The sequence below is a fragment of the Apodemus sylvaticus genome, chromosome 21 (genome assembly GCF_947179515.1).
Source record: "Apodemus sylvaticus chromosome 21, mApoSyl1.1, whole genome shotgun sequence".
Classification (NCBI taxonomy): domain Eukaryota; kingdom Metazoa; phylum Chordata; class Mammalia; order Rodentia; family Muridae; genus Apodemus; species Apodemus sylvaticus.
Window position 1 is genome coordinate 30,773,797 of NC_067492.1, and position 18,111 is coordinate 30,791,907.

Sequence of the window (18,111 nt, forward strand, 5' to 3'; positions counted from 1 at the left end):
GGGGATCCATCCCATATACAGTTACCAAACACAGACAACTATTATGGATACCAACAAGCTCTAGCTGACAGGAGCCTTATATGCCTGTCTCCTGAGAGACCCTGACAGTACCTGACAAATACAAGTGGGGAATGCTCTCAGCAAACCATTGGACTGAGCACAGGGTGCCCAATGGAGGAGATAGAGAAAGGACCCAAGGAACCGAAGGGGTTTGCAGTGCCATAGAAGGAACAATATGAAACAACTATTACGCCCACCCAGAGCTCCTAGGGACTTAACCACCAACCAAAGTGTACACATGGAGGGAACGATGCCTCCTGCCACATGGATAGCAGAAGATGGCCTTGTGAGATATCAGTGAGAGGAGCAGAGGCCCTTGAACCTATGAAAGCTCATTGTCCCAGTGTAGGGGAATGCCAGGACAGGGAAGCAGGAGTGGGTGGGTTAGTGAACAGGGGGAGGGGCGATGGGATAAGGGAGGTTCAGAGAAGAAACTTGTAAAGGGATAACATTTTAAATGTAAATAAAAAAATATAAATGAAAGAAAGAAAGAAAGAAAGAAAGAAAGAAAGAAAGAAAGAAAGAAAGAAAGAAAAAGAGAGAGAGCAAAAAGTGCCAAGACATTGCTTTTTTTAAAATAAAGGTTCAATGTAATTACTATAGGTTAATTTTCCATTGTCTAAGTTATATAATAAGATATATATATGTGTATATATATATGTGTATAATATATAATATATACTCATGTGTATAATATATAATATATATGTATAAGACATAATTTATAATATATTCATATATATAAAACATGAAGATAGGTTTCCACAATTTTTATGTATCTTTATTGTAATTATAATCTATCACATGAAGTCAGTTGTAAAATTTCTGTGAATCTGTCTGTTCTCAAAATTTTCAGACATTTGGAGCATTTTTTCATTTCAAATCTGTGTTTGAAATGTTTGTTTTGTACCTCTAACATGGTATCACAATTATTATTAAAAATATTTAAGAGTATTAAATGTAAATGTGGGTGGCAGATATGTTTGTGAACATTAGAATATGTTTTGAATAGAGTCCCCCCTTTAAATTTTTATTTAAGTGAGATCAAATGCTTCAATTGCTGTTAAACATGCCCCTCATGTACCTTTACAACAGCACACTCCCCAGACTTTTCATTTATAAATTCAGTAATCAGAAATCATATATGCTACCTTTAAGATTAGAACACACATGATATTACCTCAGGAAGGAAGATTTTATTCACACACTACTCAACTGACCTCCAGGTTTTCCTGGCAGTAATCTTGGCACAAAACCTGGTCCTTAATCATAGGAAGATTTCAGGGTTCCATATCATGACGTTCTTGTTTCTCTGCTTGTAGATTGTGTGTGGCCCATAGATAAGGAAAGATTCTTTGGCATCTTTGATGTGACCAAGATTTATAGAATGGAAAGGTACTGAAGAAAGGAGATTAAGATAGAGAAGGAAATACAGAGGATGAACACAATGAAGAAATGAAATATGCATTTTGCTTTCTTGCTAATATTCTATTAGTCTGTAGAAGACCTACATTAGAATCATCAGCACATCTTCAGGGCTAAAAGCACAATACTAGGCCAGTTTAGTTTCTCTCCTACAGTTCACTTTCTCCCTCTCCCTCCCACTTCTACCTTCCCAACTACAAAAATAAATCCTTAAGATGTTAGGACTACCTTGCTAAATCATTTGCATGTGTGTGTGCCACTCTCTGTGACCCATTGCATAGCCTTTCGCATATCCTTTTGTTCTTGCCAAGATTTTAATTAGAGCAGACAGAATTTCTAGTGCAATTTCTCAGAATCTCTCTAACCATTCACATATCAAGGTCTCACTGTATTCTTCTAGCATATCTTGTTTTTATTCTCTGGCTTTCTTGTTCAATATGACAAAATTTTATTTCTTTATATATCCCTGTAAAAGACCCTTTCTATTCATTATCTCTTTAAGACAGTCTAACAATCTATGGGAAATAATACAGAAACTAACGTATCCCAGTATACATTGGAAGATATATAGATATATATGTATATCTTCAAAAATTTAGAGTTATGACTGAGTACCTTACATGTTAATGTGTTTTAATTCTAATGTTAGCACACTGTGTTAATTTCATAAGTTTCAAATACACAGTGGCTTGATACTTGAGAAATACTACTTAAAACTACCCCTACCTGAAGACCTATCCCCAGGTTTTAGAATTGATATAAATTTCTGAAATTTCAGACCAATAAATACATTTTAGTCCTATGTCTTGTCATTAGCTAAGTTTCTATTGCTGTGATAAAACACTGTGATCAGTAGTAACTGTGAGAGGAAAGGATTTATTTCATCTCATATCTTTTTGGACATACTTGAGCAGTGAAGGAAGTCAGAGCAAGAACTGAAGTCAAGAACTTACAGGGTGAAATTGAAGCAAAGAGGATTTTGGAGTGATGTTTACTGACTTTCTTAGCTTGCTTTGTATGTACAATCCAGGACCACATGACCAGGGATGGCACCCTACTATGCAAGTCATTCATTAAGATGCCAACATAAGCTTATAATCTATTGAAAGCATTTTCTCTACTGAGTTTCTACTTCCCATATAACTTTAGTTTATGTCAAGTTGATGAAAACCAACCAGGATACTAACATAAGAAAGTCCTAACATAAATGAAATTCTCACAACAGGAAAGGATAACCCTGGACCAATTGTCTACCACCCATATCATCACTGGCCATCAGTACTGCCCTTGACTAGTAGATTATTTTGTTGATGTATATTCTAGAGGACTCTCTTAGTCCTCTTTTCAACGAATTTCATGCTTATTATGCATGAGATATTGTCTTTGTGGCTACCTTATTTAACATGGAAAACTTGTCGTTGAATCTCAGTTTAATACTTGAGCACTTATTAATTCTCTTTCTGGATGTAATTGCTTCTGTTGATGCAATGAAGACTGTGAGCCATGAGAACTCATTTCTCTGCCTTTACCATACTTCCATTCTCTTCATAGAGAATTTCCCACTGATAAACCCCTCAACCCCACTCACTCATTACAAAGATTTTTTTCTATTTTCCCTAACATGAGAGATGCCCATGAATTTAAATGAGAGTTTGAGATCTTTGATTCCCATCAATAGGTGAACCCAACTTGAAAATAGATCCTAACTTCATGAGAATAAGAATAGAGAAAATGATTACCATTATTAGCTAGCAAGATTAAAAGGACAGTAACACAAAACAAGGGTATCTACTCATAGTGCCAAGCATCCTATCAATGTATAAATTTAGCAATAAATGACTTACCGATTACATCTGATTTATATTCACTAAAGAGATGTTTACATGCAAGATATGCTTTCAAATGATAGAGGAAAAACAGAAACTACAACATAAAATAAGAGGAGGTAGAAGGCACTATTAAGAAGCTTGTAGCAAGCTGGGCAGTGGTGGCGCACACCTTAAATCCCAGCACTTGGGAGGCAGAGGCAGGTGGATTTCTGAGTTCAAGGCCAGAACTCTACAGAGTGAGTTTCAGGACATCCAGGGCTACACAGAGAAAGCCTGTCTTGAAAAAAACAACAAAACAAAACAAAAAAGAAGTTTGTAGCATATAAACAAAAAGCTTCTTTGCATAAAAATTTCTACATAAAATAAAAATTACCTGAAAATAAAGCATTGTGAGACCTCAGATGATAGAGGAAAAACAGACACTACCTGGCTATCTTCCCTGAACTCAAAGATTTAAAATAAGGAACACTGCAATTTATTCCTTGTGTTTTAAAGAGTAGGTTTGCAGGCATCCATGTTTGGTCTGAACTCAAGATCTTACACATCTCTAGGTGAACTGAAACTATCACAATCAATTGTAACTTGTTTGTTTCAAAGGTAATAAAAGTTATTAGTCATGCAATTATTTGTCAGGCCTTCTACATAGCAAATGTAAACTAGGACAACATTAGAGCCATGTTGGAAGCATGGAAGAAATGATGAGGTTATGTTTTTCAGAAATGTGTAATTTTGGTGGTGAGAATTATAGGGAGAATTTGAAAGAATAAAGAAATTTTAAAAAACAGAGATTCAATTCTTGCTCTTAGAGCATACGCTATTGGTGTTCTGTTCAGAAACTTTCTCCCTGTACCGATGTCCTCAAGGGTCTTCCCCATTTTCTTTTCTATTATCTTCAGAGTGTCTGGCTTTATGTGGAGGTCCTTGATCCATTTGGATTTGAGCTTAGTACAAGGAGACAAGGATGGATCAATTCGCATTCTTCTGCATGCTGACCTCCAGTTGAACCAGCACCATTTGTTGAAAAGGCTATCTTTTTTCCATTGGATGTTTTCAGCCTCTTTGTCGAGGATCAAGTGGCCATAGGTGTGTGGGTTCATTTCTGGATCTTCAATCCTGTTCCATTGATCCTCCTGCCTGTCACTGTACCAATACCATGCAGTTTTTAACATTATTGCTCTGTAGTATTGCTTGAGGTCAGGGATACTGATTCCCCCAGACTTTCTTTTGTTCCTGAAAATAGTTTTAGCTATCCTGGGTTTTGACAAATGGGACCTCATAAAATTACAAAGTTTCTGTAAGGCAAAGGACACCATCAAGAGGACAAATCGGCAACCAACAAATTGGGAAAAGATCTTCACCAATCCTACATCAGATAGAGGGCTAATAGCCAATATATATAAAGAACTCAAGAAGTTAGACTCCAGAAAACCAAACAACCCTATTAAAAAATGGGGTACAGAGTTAAACAAAGAATTCTCACCTGAAGAACTTTGGATGGCGGAGAAGCATCTTAAAAATGCTCAACTTCATTAGTCATTAGGAAAATGCAAATCAAAACAACCCTGAGATTTCACCTTATACCAGTCAGAATGGCTAAGATTAAAAATTCAGGAGACAGCAGGTGTTGGAGAGGATGTGGAGAAAGAGGAACACTCCTCCACTGCTGGTGGGGCTGCAAACTGGTACAACCACTCTGGAAATCAGTCTGGCGGTTCCTCCGAAAACTGGGCACCTCACTTCCAGAAGATCCTGCTATACCACTCCTGGGCATATACCCAGAGGATTCCCCACCATGTAATAAGGATACATGCTCTACTATGTTCATAGAGCCCTATTTATAATTGCCAGATGCTGGAAAGAACCCAGGTATCCCTCAGCAGAAGATTGGATGCAAAAAAATGTGGTATATTTACACAATGGAGTACTATTCAACCATTAGAAACAATGAATTCATGAAATTCTTTGGCAAATGGATGGAGCTGGAGAACATCATACTAAGTGAGGTAACCCAGACTCAAAAGGTGAATCATGGTATGCACTCACTAATAGGTGGATATTAACCTAGAAAACTGGAATACCCAAAACATAATCCACACATCAAATGAGGTACAAGAAGAAAGGAGGAGTGGCCCCTTGTTCTGGAAAGACTCAGTGAAGCAGTATTCGGCAAAACCAGAACAGGGAAGTAGGAAGGAGTGGGTGGGAGGACGGGGGAGAGAAGGAGGCTTATGGGACTTTCGGGGAGTGGGGGTCTAGAAAAGGGGAAATCATTTGAAATGTAAATAAAAAATATATCGAATAAAAAAATAAAAAAACAAACAAAAAAACCCAGATTCATTCATCTTATTTTTAATTTAAACTAGATTCTTCTCTCATCTAATACATCCCGAATACAATTTCCCCTCTCTCCTCTGCCCCCTCCAACTTCTTTTTGCCTCTCCTATTCTCCATAGTCACTGACCTCCTGGAGAGGATAGTCCAACAAGACAAAACCAAGTAAACTAAGAGGAGGTAGAGAGCACTGTTAAGAAGCTTGTAGCATATAAACGAAAAGATTCATTGCATAAAAATTTCCATGTAAAATAAAAATTACCTGAAAGGCAGTCAAACCAAGCATTGTGAGACCTCAGTGATGAGGACATTTCAGCATAGGGCTCAAGAATGTCTTCAAAATGTTACGATTTTCTGTTGAAGAATGATAGGACTAGATTTACCAGACCAACTGTTCAGGTAAAGAAAAATGATTCAATCAATGATTTTATTAAGATTAAACTTCTGATACTTTTCTTGTTAAATGGCTATTTTTTCTAGTTTCCCCCAAACGAGCCCCAAAATGATTCACTTAACTCAGGAGAGTGCCCCTAGTTTGCCACTCCTATGAACTTGGAGACAGGGTTATACTCTACTTGCAATGTAAAATTTACCTAATGCTATGATCAAGACCTTCTCACATGAAAACCATTCATTTAGTTGTTTCATTTTGGGTAGCCTCCTGGACTCTTCAATATTTGGTTCACATACAATATTCTATCATGGCATTTTGTAGCTAATGCTTAAAACACTCATGCTCCCACTCTTTGCTATCTAGAAAAAGCAAGAGTTTTCTCCTAGTGATGGTTTCTAAACCAACTGAAATAAAGGCTTGGTACATGGCAGGATATCAATAAAAAGATAGTGAAGGTTTTGAATAGGGGGTCGGTGACTTGTCTACTTGCTGGCTATATTGTGGACAGCAGTATGCACAGGATAACACTCTATTAATAAACATTTCAAAAATACTCTCTCTGAAACCAGAAGTGTCCTAATGACATCAAAGGAAGGCTGCTTTGTTTAGATCTTTCATACTACTTGCTCTACTGGCTCAGTGGCTTTTTGCTTAGGCAGGTCTGAAATTTGACAGGATTTTGTCTTTCCCATCACAAAAGAGAGCTGACAGTGCGCTGTCATCATTTCTACAAGTCCTGGCTTCTCACTAGAGAAGGGAGTTTATTCTTAAAGAACAGAAATAAACAGTCTCTAAGCTAGGTATGTTTTATCTTTGTGCATAGTAGCCTTAGCTCACATTTTATCAAACAGAAAGTGTCCTGTTGCAGAGACCACAAGTTCGGGGCACAAGAAATATCCTCGTGCCTGGCCATAATGTTTATCCTCCCTTTATGGAAGCCCACAGTAAAACAATCAAGAACATGGTGTCCTTTCTCTTAAGATATTTTTTCTTATACATTACTTGGTTGTGTGTGTTTGAGGTTGAGGATGCTCTCTGTGTTGCCCCATGTCATGGTGCACATGTGGATATAACAGGACAAATTTGCGAGTCACCTGTCTTCTTCTTCTTCCACAATGTGGAACCCAGCAGTAAAATCAGGACCTCATGCCTGGAATCATGTGCCTTTATCTGCTGTGCCAGATCTCATGTCTCAGTATCATATTGTATATTAGAAAACTGAGTCAGGGATGCTAAAAAGAAATTCTTATTTGATGAGTGTATCCAATTTTGGATGTAGAATAGGCTCAATCTGTATATGAGCTCATGTGTGTGCCTGTATGTGTTTACATGTGTGTTCCTGTGTTTCACATTCACATAGGTATGCACAATTGTGCAAGACAGAAGCTATGTTCATTGAATTCTCTCACTGATTGCCACTGTATTTTTCTTTTGAGACATGATCTCTCACTTAACTTCTAGGTGACGAATTTTGTGATCTTAGAGGGTCAGCAAGCCCCTGGGATCTTCTTGAATCTGCCTACTCAGTACTTGAGGAATGAGCATGTTGTCTTGAGTCCAGAATTTTACATGGATACTGGGGATCGTAACTTGTGTCTTCCTACTTACAAAACCAGTATTATTCTGAATGACATGCAGTCTTTAATAATAAGTATATTATCAAAGTTTATAGTTTTCTACAATGAAAACATAGCATTTGCATGCATCGTTACTATAATCAGCAAACATAGTTTTACCAGAAATTCCAACTCTCCTATCCTTTCCTGAACCATAGCATCCTACTTAATGCCTCACACCCTGTATACAGTATGAAAAAACCTACTCCATGAGTGGGAACAAATTAATGAGTTCATATAATAAATCAGAAATTATTAAACTTTGCTGTTACTATACCATCTAAATGGTACATCCCAATGCCATGAGTAGCACAATTTTGTAAGGTCAGGATAGATATACCTGACATTCTAATGCATATATAATGTTGGCTTAGTTTGCTAGTATTTATAGGACACTATTTCTTAGGAAACTGATTAGGAGAAAACTCTATTGCTAGAAATAGGTTGCATAGGGAATAAAAATACACTTTTTCTTGTTTTTGTACTGTTGGGGAACTCATCCGAATTCAGAAAGAAGTTTATTTATGCACATGTTACTGTAAACCAGGCAGCTTATTAGTTTTCACAACCAGGCCTCCAGTTGCCCTCATTATCTGTTGGCAAATATACTGCCTAGGCCACCAGGATAGCAAGCACTGCCTGCAAGGGTGGCAGAAGGTACTTTCCCCCTACGCATAGCAAACATGGGTGATATTTTTACAATAACACCTTTCCACATGATCCGTTCCAGTGCTCTCAGTCAATGCACATTACAGATATATTCCCGAATGGTGTATGGGTGAGCAAGAATTGCTCATATTTTCTAAGGCATTGCAATCGTGTATGAACGCTCCTGGCTTATTTTAAACACAATGTTAAGTGGTTTGACTATTTCCTTGTTACTTCATGCTTATGTCTAGCAATGTGCTACAGAAGGAAAAAATGTGTGGATGCTGGATTTATTTCCTTAGTTGATGTCTCAAATCATGGAGCCAGAAAGAATGGAATGGCATGCATTTTACTCCCGTGCCTCATTTTAACCCAGTTAAGAAACTTACCTACTCATATACTAAAGTCATTTTGGAGCACATGGGATTTGACAGACCTTTTCCACTATAGGCTAAGAGGTAGCTTAGAAAGACAACACTCAGCAATTAATATTGTAAAAGTGAGGGGGACAACTAACCCCTGGGATTTTGATGTTGTGTGCATTTAAATAAATGAGTCCAAGTTAGAACTCAGCACCCATGTTAGCTGGGATTGACGGATGGCAAGATTTGATGATCAAGAAAAGACATACTGTAATTTGCTATTCCTCAGGCCTGAAGTTGAATATTCATGTAGTTTGGCTCCCTACCTTCAGAACTCAACTGTCAAAAACATCTGCACATATAGGGTTAATTTCCAGGCCCATGTCAATCGTCCTTAGCTAGCAAAGACCCCCATACCCCCCAAGCAGCCTTGGAGATTTGGAGATTTGGCACATGTCTTCTGCAATTAGGTAGTGTAACTGAAACATATCAGTAGGACTTAGGGCATGTTTCCCATTGGGAGCACTTGCTTGGTGTCTGTTTGGAGAAATAAATGTTGGCGACTATGGTATTAAAGAAATGGGATAGTGATATGAGTTGGCTACTTGAATTTTTGGTTTTTACCTTAATTACACAAGGGTTTTGTTATTCTGTAAGTAAAAAAATAAGAAGTAATCCACTGGAGTAACAAAAATCCCATATAAAATATTTCCCAGTCAAGAACTTGACTGCCCAAAGAATTCTTTGACAAGACTACAAAGTAGTGGATTGGATATGACATGTTGAAAACATCCAGAACATCATGCTTCAGCATATAGTAACTGTTAATTTAAATGCCAGCAAGTTCATGTGAAATTATGCCATTGCTGCTCCACAACAAACAAGCCATGTTGTCATGGAGACCCCTATACCCATGTATCTATTGTGTTGCAGAGTCCTTGGGAAAAATTAATAACAAGGATGAGAAAAGTTGAGCCAAGGGCTTATTTTTATTAAACTAATGAGAAGAATCCCATAACTGCTATGACCTGTTAGGCTTGTGATCTTTGCAATGTGTATGAATGTTTAAGTAAGGCTTTTTCAGAGGATGTGTCTGAGCCCTCTGTCTGTGGATTATTTCTACTGAACTTGGAACAGGGAGCTAGAAATTAAAATGAAAACTTTGAAGACGATAGGAGGAAGCTAGCAGTGCATGCCTCTTTGGATTTCAGCTATTGCAAAGGTTCTACTTCTTTATTTTTCCACTGGCTATAGCAATGCTTATTCACTAAGAATGTATTGCAAATGACTTCTTCCAAATGGGGTCTGTGTTCCTCTCATCATAATAGCCTTAGCTTTTCCAGTGTGCGCATTTTCACGCTGCACCAAACCTTTGTTTTCTTGCTCAGGGTGTCAGCACCAGCATTTTTCTTTCTGAATAATGTGCAGAATTGGTGTGCTGACTTGCTCATAAAAAAAAAAAAAGTATAGCCAAGCTTGCAGAGCTATGCTACCTAAAGCCCAACATCTTATTTTCCCGAAGGCTTTTCATCTTAGTTTGTCAGCAAACCAGAACCTCTAACCTGACAGAGTAATGTCTTTGATGGTTAATTTTGCTTGTAGTGTTTGCTGTCATGATTAGAAGAAAATATGTAAGTTCTGAAGGTAATAGGAGGAAAGTTTCAAGTGGGAAAAATACAAATGATACTGTATGCTCTCTATTAATTAAGATACATGCAACATACTGCCACATTTCATTTAACTAAGAATCTAAATGCAGAAAAAAATGGGTTTGTTAAAAACAGAAATCACCTTAGACTGGTGTGTTCACACTTGACTTGATACTAGAAGCCTGGATTGCGGCAATGGGGATCATTTTTGTTGACAACAGCTGGAGAGACAACAGCTATATTATTATAATTAGGATCAGCATCCAGTTGGATTATAATAGGGGCTTTCTTGGAGAAATGGCACAGTGTCAAATTTATAGTCACTAGCTAAATGAGTCTCTTGTATCCGTGACAAAAGGACAAAAACTGTTCCAAATGAAAACACAAACAGAGAATCCTGGTTGTTGTATTTCCCGGGTATTACTCAGGGTCCTATTTATCACACAGCAACACTTGCTGCTTTGAAGAAACATTATCCTGCAAGGTTTACACTTTTCAATTTGCCTCCGTGCTCTGCATTCTGCATGCATTTCCATAGAGAAGCCTACACTGCAGCTTGACTTGAAATCTTTTCTGCTGCAAGATGAACTTCAAAGCATCTATTTTCCTTCTTCTGGGTAATCACTTGACAAATACATCTGCAAAACTTCCCCATACTTCCATTGTAGTGTACAGGTGCATCAACAGTATTGAATCACTAGGAAGAAATAACACTCCTGACAGATTAGACATTTTCCAAGGCTCTAAGATCCATGGATGTGGATTTCTGGAAGCCGGACACCAGGCAGATGAGGTTGTAGCCAAAACCTTGTCTTAGTACTGTTGTGGTTCCCAAACTAGTAGAATTTCTTCACATTCATGTGGGATCAGCATGATCTTGAGAGTGCCTCCTATCAAGTAGCATCAGAAAACTTGTATTGGCAAGTTGCCTGATGCCTGGCTTTGTACTCACTCCATTAAACGCTTTTCTCTTTCTGACCCAAGAGCAATTTATCCTGAAGCAGAAACTGATGTGAAATAGATTAGACAGAGGTCATGTGCTGATGAATGTGAGGTTACATGCCAATGTATCTTTTTTTGTCAACTTTAATAATGAAATCACTTCCTTCATATGAACTTATTGCTGCATATATTTTGTTTTATTATGACTGGCACAGATTCTGATATCAATTGTGTAATGATCAGCTTAGAATTACCAATATACCTACTCACTTATTATATCTTTAATATTGTAAAACAATTTGCATTCAGTTTTACATGTGTACAAATAAGGATACATTTAAGCGAGGACAGAAAGCTTCTGGATATATTATAAATCGAAATTTCCCATTGTTTACATGGCTTATTATAGTGAATTATCTGAACATGTCTGCAGTGTAACACTTGTTACCAACTTGATTAAAACAGAAAAAAATTCCAAGGGTTAGAATGTCCTAGCATTTAGTTAAATGTGCAGAATTTGAAAAGAATCAGAGATAGAGAATAAAATGTGTGTTCTGAGTTGACTCTTTGTGACCTTCCCCCCAACACTGTATGTTTTCAGAAGAGCTGAATTTAACACTGTTTTAGGTCTGCCAAGTAAAAGTGATTGTCTTGGCCTCTGAATAGCTGAACTATGGAGCTGCTAAGTCTTTCCTTCTTGCAGCAGGACAGTGATGGGTGATGAGAAGCTCTCACAATGAAATGGCATCACTAGACATCACAAGAGAAGCTGACATCATAGAGACTAGTTTGGGGGAAAAAACCAAACTGCCAAGGACACATTCTCTCTTTGTTCCCTGTGAGAAATGGGCTGCATGGTTTGTTTCCCTAAATGAATAGTATTAAATATGCCTCATTGTAGAAACAAATCTGAACAAGGGTTTTGTTCTTCAAAGTGGTCATAACAGAAACTCGTGTGCCAAAACAAAACAAGCTAAGTTCAGGTGTGAAAAGTTTGTCTTAACATACATTTTGAATCATGACTTTACATCAGAATTGACTGAGAGGAATTAACAACATACTCTACTACAGGTTATACCCTGTCATTATATTTGAGACTTGGGGACCATTTTTGGAAGGTAGTAAACTACCACAGAGGCATGACTATTACTCTGAGGCTTAGCATGTTAATATTTCTGGGTTATCTACAAACATTATTTGCTGAACCCTCTGAACAATACTAGCTATATAACATATATAAGTAGTTATATAACATATAATATATAACTAGTTATATAACTAGTTACATAACTATACTAGTTATATAACATATATATAACAGATTATATAAAACATTTACATGCATGCATTTATAGATGTATACATGAATACAAAAGTATTTATATATTTCGATTATATATGCATATATGTTATATATACATATATTATATATACTTAATCTGAGACTGTGTCAAGTTAAATGGCTTGCCTGAAGATATGTGCATGTGATTCAGAACGAGTTACTCCATTTTGTATGCAAAAGATTCCATAATACTGCTAATCAAACCCATAGATATGTAGAAAATATTTGGGTATTTTTGTCTACAAAGACATTGCTTAATTTGAGTCAATGCAGAATATGATTTCAGTGTTGGAAGAAGATCTTTGATTGATTCTTCTGTCTCTCCATGTTTTAGTAGTGACTGGGCCCACTATCACAGTATCATAGTGACCATTAAACATGAATAACTTTTGTGTTAGTGTTTTACTTCACACTGGGGACAAAAAAAAATCACTTGCTATAAAAAAGGAGATATACTAGACAGCAAAGCAAGGGAAAATTCTCCAGTGTTTTTCAGTGCAGAGTTTCACACTAGTATTCATTCCGATTTCTGTTAATCCTTTATATTATTCTTGGAGTATTTTTTTCTCTGTCCATTTTAGTTCTTTAATTTTTGGGTTAATTTTATACACTACAAAAATAGTTTTATATCTTCCTTAAAAATGTTTGCACTGTTGCAAAATACTGTAGAGTGTTATTTTATTTAAAAAATATACTTAAATTCTCTCACACTTGGAGATAATATTTTGTGGGTTAAGAAAATGTACGTTGCCTCTTCTGGCATTAAGAACATAATGTCCCCACAGGAAGATGGATAAAGATGGAAGAGCCAAAATGACCAAGCTCTCCCAGAAGCCATTTCATACGGGAAGTAAATGCAATGCACCTATCTAGAAAGGAGCCTGATGACCTTATCACTGTGCAAATGCCTAGCTACACAGTGAAACCCTTTCTTAAAACAAACATGCCAGGTTACATGAATACTGTCATTTCTACTATTAACAACTCTATTTAAGCTAGAACACATCCAAGCTATCATTACCATGCACTCACTGAATCATCAGATTACCATCTTAGCACACAAACACAAATAAGGAAATTGATAGGTGCGTCCACTGTATGTCATCCTGTCCCAGTAGTCTTAGTGGGACTGCTGCTGTAACCTCACAACTGGTCTGTTCTGCTACTCAGTCTCTGTGCCTCCAAGTTCTTCTGGCAGCACTGAGAGCAGAAGTGACCTCATCAGGAATTGATCGGAATATGAAAGGTCAATTCTTCTGACACGGTACATATAATACATGCATTCTTTCATTCAAATGCTTTCTATAATTTGATCCTAGCTTGCATCTCTAGCCCTGTATTTGATATAGAACTTTCAGGTTACTTCTTTTAAAATTATTTGGGCACTCTAGGTTCCTACCATCCCCTCACATAAAACTCTTTTCCTCCAGTTGTTCCCAAGTTAAATATATTCAAGTAATTGTCAGTAGTGGTCTTCTATGTCTTCATATTCGCCCATATATATATATATGTGTGTGTGTGTGTGTGTGTGTGTGTGTGTGTGTGTGTGTGTGTGTGTGTGTGTGACTTGGGAAAGTGAGTCTTATTACATACATAAACACACACACACACACACACACACACACACACCAAAATGGACTGTTCCCAATTTATGGTGGAGTGCTTTATATAAGTGATATTCTAGCCATGTTCATGCTCGGTAGTCTTTAGAACTGATGAAACATCATTCTGAGGATGCATTTCTATTATACAACTATCAACTGTTCAACCAATGGTATTATATTTATTTTTCTGAATATTAACTGCAATTGAAAGCATCTCAACAACATTTTGATTGATAAGATCTTTCAAGGACCTAATCCTATTTCAATAGGCAACTCAGATGCACAATGTATCTCCTTCAGGATTAAAGCCCTCTTCCCCTATATGCTAGGAACATTAAAAATTGACAATGTAAGGCTGATAACCCCTGACACCACTTTGTTATTGCCCTTAGCTAAGCAGAGCAACTGGTCCAAGGGCAAAGTTCCATTCTCTGGGGCCATCTCATCTGCCCCTTCTTCCGTCTTGAAGAGCGAATGTCTGGCGCCTTTTCTCTATGAGCACTCCAGCTCGGAAACCCTGCTTTATACCCTCATGTGATCTACTCCAGCCATTGTAATGGTTTCACAACAGCTTGTATATACCTATTTTGTCTTATTTCCATCACTTCCCTTCAGAAGTTAATGAAGGAAACCCTATAGTAAAAATAATACAGGTATTCTTTTATTAACATATTTTTTGTGAATGATCTGTGACATTAACATTTTCAAGAAATCACCAAAAAATTCCATATTATCCACCAGATAATGTATGCTTTCATTTAGCCACTTAATAAACACGTTAAATAACTACTCTGTGAATAACTTTTAGCAGAGAAAGGAACATAACATAATGGGCCTGCCCTCATATTTAATTTCAATCACTTCAGACTCCTCTTGGTTTCCAAGTTTCAGAAGTCATAAAGCTATCCCACAATCTTCTATGTCTTTACTTGTGCTTGAATTCTCTGCACATGTCTATGCAAAACTTGACATTTCATTAGTATTTAGTTTCAGTGTAATCTCTCTTGAAAACTTGTCCATGACCATTCGATTTGTGCTAGACCTAAAGAGGGGCACGTGCGGGCTGCTGTGTAGTCACATGAGTTGCTGAGTCATTTTATCTGTTACCTTCTCTTTTGTCCCACACAAAACTCTCTCCTTCTTTAGCATAGGGATTTTTCATTATTATATATACTGCCATTCAGGAGGGCTCTACCCTGTGTGTGGTTGCTATAAAACACAGAAGATTAATGTGAGAAAGGATTTTCGTTATGTTATCCATGGGTCTAATTACCTTAGCTAGCTGATTAATTGGTGGTTCCTATCTTATTTTATATTCTGATGAATTAAGTGCGATAGAATAAAATATTCCTTTGATATTTATGTGCCGGCTTTTACAGCAGACAACTTTTCAAGGTACATTCGGTTGTACTTCAGCAAAACTCAAGTGCTACATGCTGTATTATATTATTAACCTTTTGTTTCATATTTCTTTGATATGATTCCTTTGCACATTCCTTAAGCTCACACAAGTCTAATAGATGTCCTTCTGATGAAAACTACAAAGGCATCTTAAATAATAGAGACTAAAAATGCTATCTTAATCTACTATTTCAAGTGTTTCTTATAAAATATTTGCTGTTAAAGTTCTAACAAAGCATTTTGCCTCCATATTTAGGGATTTCTTTATTTCCTATGGTTTCGTGTATGATATATCTGACATAATTTAGCACCCAGGAAAGAATTACAAGCCTTTCCTTACTGTTTTGACTCACTCATTCTCTTTCTCTCTCTTTTAAATTAGGTACTTCTGTCACTAATGTAACTGCCACTGATGCTGATGACCCAGTTTATGGAAACAGTGCAAAGTTGGTTTACAGTATCTTGGAGGGACAGCCGTATTTTTCCATTGAGCCTGAAACAGGTTTGTGGCTTAAACTTTAAATTCTATTTAACGTGTTTTGCTTCAGGGAAACACTTATTAGGAACTGGTTTATGAAATGTTCTGGCTAAATATTCCACTCACTCTACCAATAATGTTTGACTGCACACTGTGAGGTACATAGCTAGCCTGCAATTATTGATGCTGATTAAAATGAATTATAAATCTGGGATTGCCTATCTCCCTTTAACCAGATGGTCCAGTACCATTTTTCATCATGGTATAAAGGAAGAAAAAGTGCTTACATCAGGCAAGTTCAACATCATATATAAGTTCAGATTCAGTATTTTATTAGCTTTGTGTTGAGTGACAAGCCACTTTCTTTTGCCCATCCAGGAAGTGAGTATAAACACTGTCTTTCTCTTATTAGTAACACAAGGACCATTTAATGTACTGTGATGTCTCTATCATTACATCTAACACTGGAGTCCTATTTGATGATATCTTAGCATTTAATCTTACACAAAGACATTATATGGATGAAGTCAAACTCAACTAATATTATCAGGTCTAATTGGGCACATATAAAATACTGTTATCAGAAAACAGAGAACAAATATACACATAGACATTGATTTTTCTTTAAGTAAAAAAGAAACTATAAAATAGATCCTCATTGCGCAATACATTTCGTAAATGAAGACATCCATTCTTAAATGCATTAATAGAGACTAAGTTTAAATTTATTCTGACAGGCTGTATTAAGTCATGGGGTTTTATTATAGCATACATAACATTATTATATTTTATTGATGTCAGTGTTGTTATTAAGAACAGTTGTTAATGAAAAAATACTTTCTACTGCATGTATCTTTCTTTTCTACCCTGTGGTTTCTGTTGTCATTTTACCGTTCAGAATCATTCAGCCTACCTGTGTTATTTTTTTCTTTGGTTCATAAATTTTGCCACTATTGAGAGAAGTTCTATGAGTTGCCATTATGCCACTCATTAGTCAAATTAAAAATTAAATTTTTCATTGTGCTTTTCAAAATAAATTCAAAGAGCACAACATGCATTTAAAATAACTATACTTATACATAAATGGGTCACAGCTATATAGTAAACATAAATTTGGAAATAGGAAAGCACTTGTAATGTTCATTAAATTAGGATGCTAGGTTAGATGATTTCCTCCAGGGAAGAAGGAAGGCTTTCATAACGTTTATCTTATTTGAAACTTTAGATAATCCTAGATACAATAGAATAAAATATCATTTAAAGAGAAAAGGAATTAGACACTCCTTATAACCCTACAATCCTGTCAAAAGTCTAGTGGTAGAGTTGGAAGAAGCTAAGACTCACATCTATGTCTCCATTTTCATAACACAATAAAATGTTAGATTTCAGCCGTGCAGTGGTGGTGCACGCTTGTAATCCCAGCACTCTGGGAGGCAGAGGCAGGCAGATTTCTGAGTTCGAGGCCAGCCTGGTCTACAGAGTGAGTTCCAGGACAGCCAGGGCTACACAGAGAAACACTGTCTCGAAAAAAAACAAATCAAAAAAAATGTTAGATTTCTCTGATTTCTTCTCTGCATTTTTCACCCCCTCTGCCTTTTCCTTTTACACACCTTCCTTCCTTCCATTCTTCCTTCTTTTCTTCCTTCCTTTCCTGGTTTTCTATGGTCTCACATAGCCCAGGTTTATTGATAAGAACTTACGTTTTGGATATTGGCCTTAAACCTCTAATCTTCTTGCCCTTACTTCCCAAGTACTAGAATTATAGGAGTGAATCAATACTATATCCAGTTATATTAAAATTCACTTGTGACAGGGGAAAGTTTTGTTAAAAGGGTTTCTATAAGAGAGAATTATCTTGGTTGTAAAATTAATTTGAATACTGTCTTGTGTTGGTTCTTCGCTCTAGTTCACATGGGCATTTTTGTATATAATTTCCAGTATAATAAAGATATGAAGCCAAGATTTTCCATTGAGCATTAACTATATACAGTTACTGAATTAATCATTGGGAAGTAAAAATATTATAAAGC

The 18,111-nt window shown here is 36.6% G+C and overlaps 1 protein-coding gene across 4 annotated transcripts in view; it reads left to right on the forward strand.

Moving 5' to 3' along the window:
* Cdh8 (cadherin 8) overlaps positions 1-18,111 on the forward strand; it is a 394,512-nt gene that overhangs the window by 170,814 nt on the left and 205,587 nt on the right. For all 4 annotated transcript variants that reach the window (XM_052166508.1, XM_052166505.1, XM_052166507.1 and 1 more), the window contains exon 3: positions 15,986-16,105. In XM_052166508.1, coding sequence (XP_052022468.1) covers positions 15,986-16,105 — 120 coding nt within the window. The remainder of the gene's footprint in view (positions 1-15,985; positions 16,106-18,111) is intronic.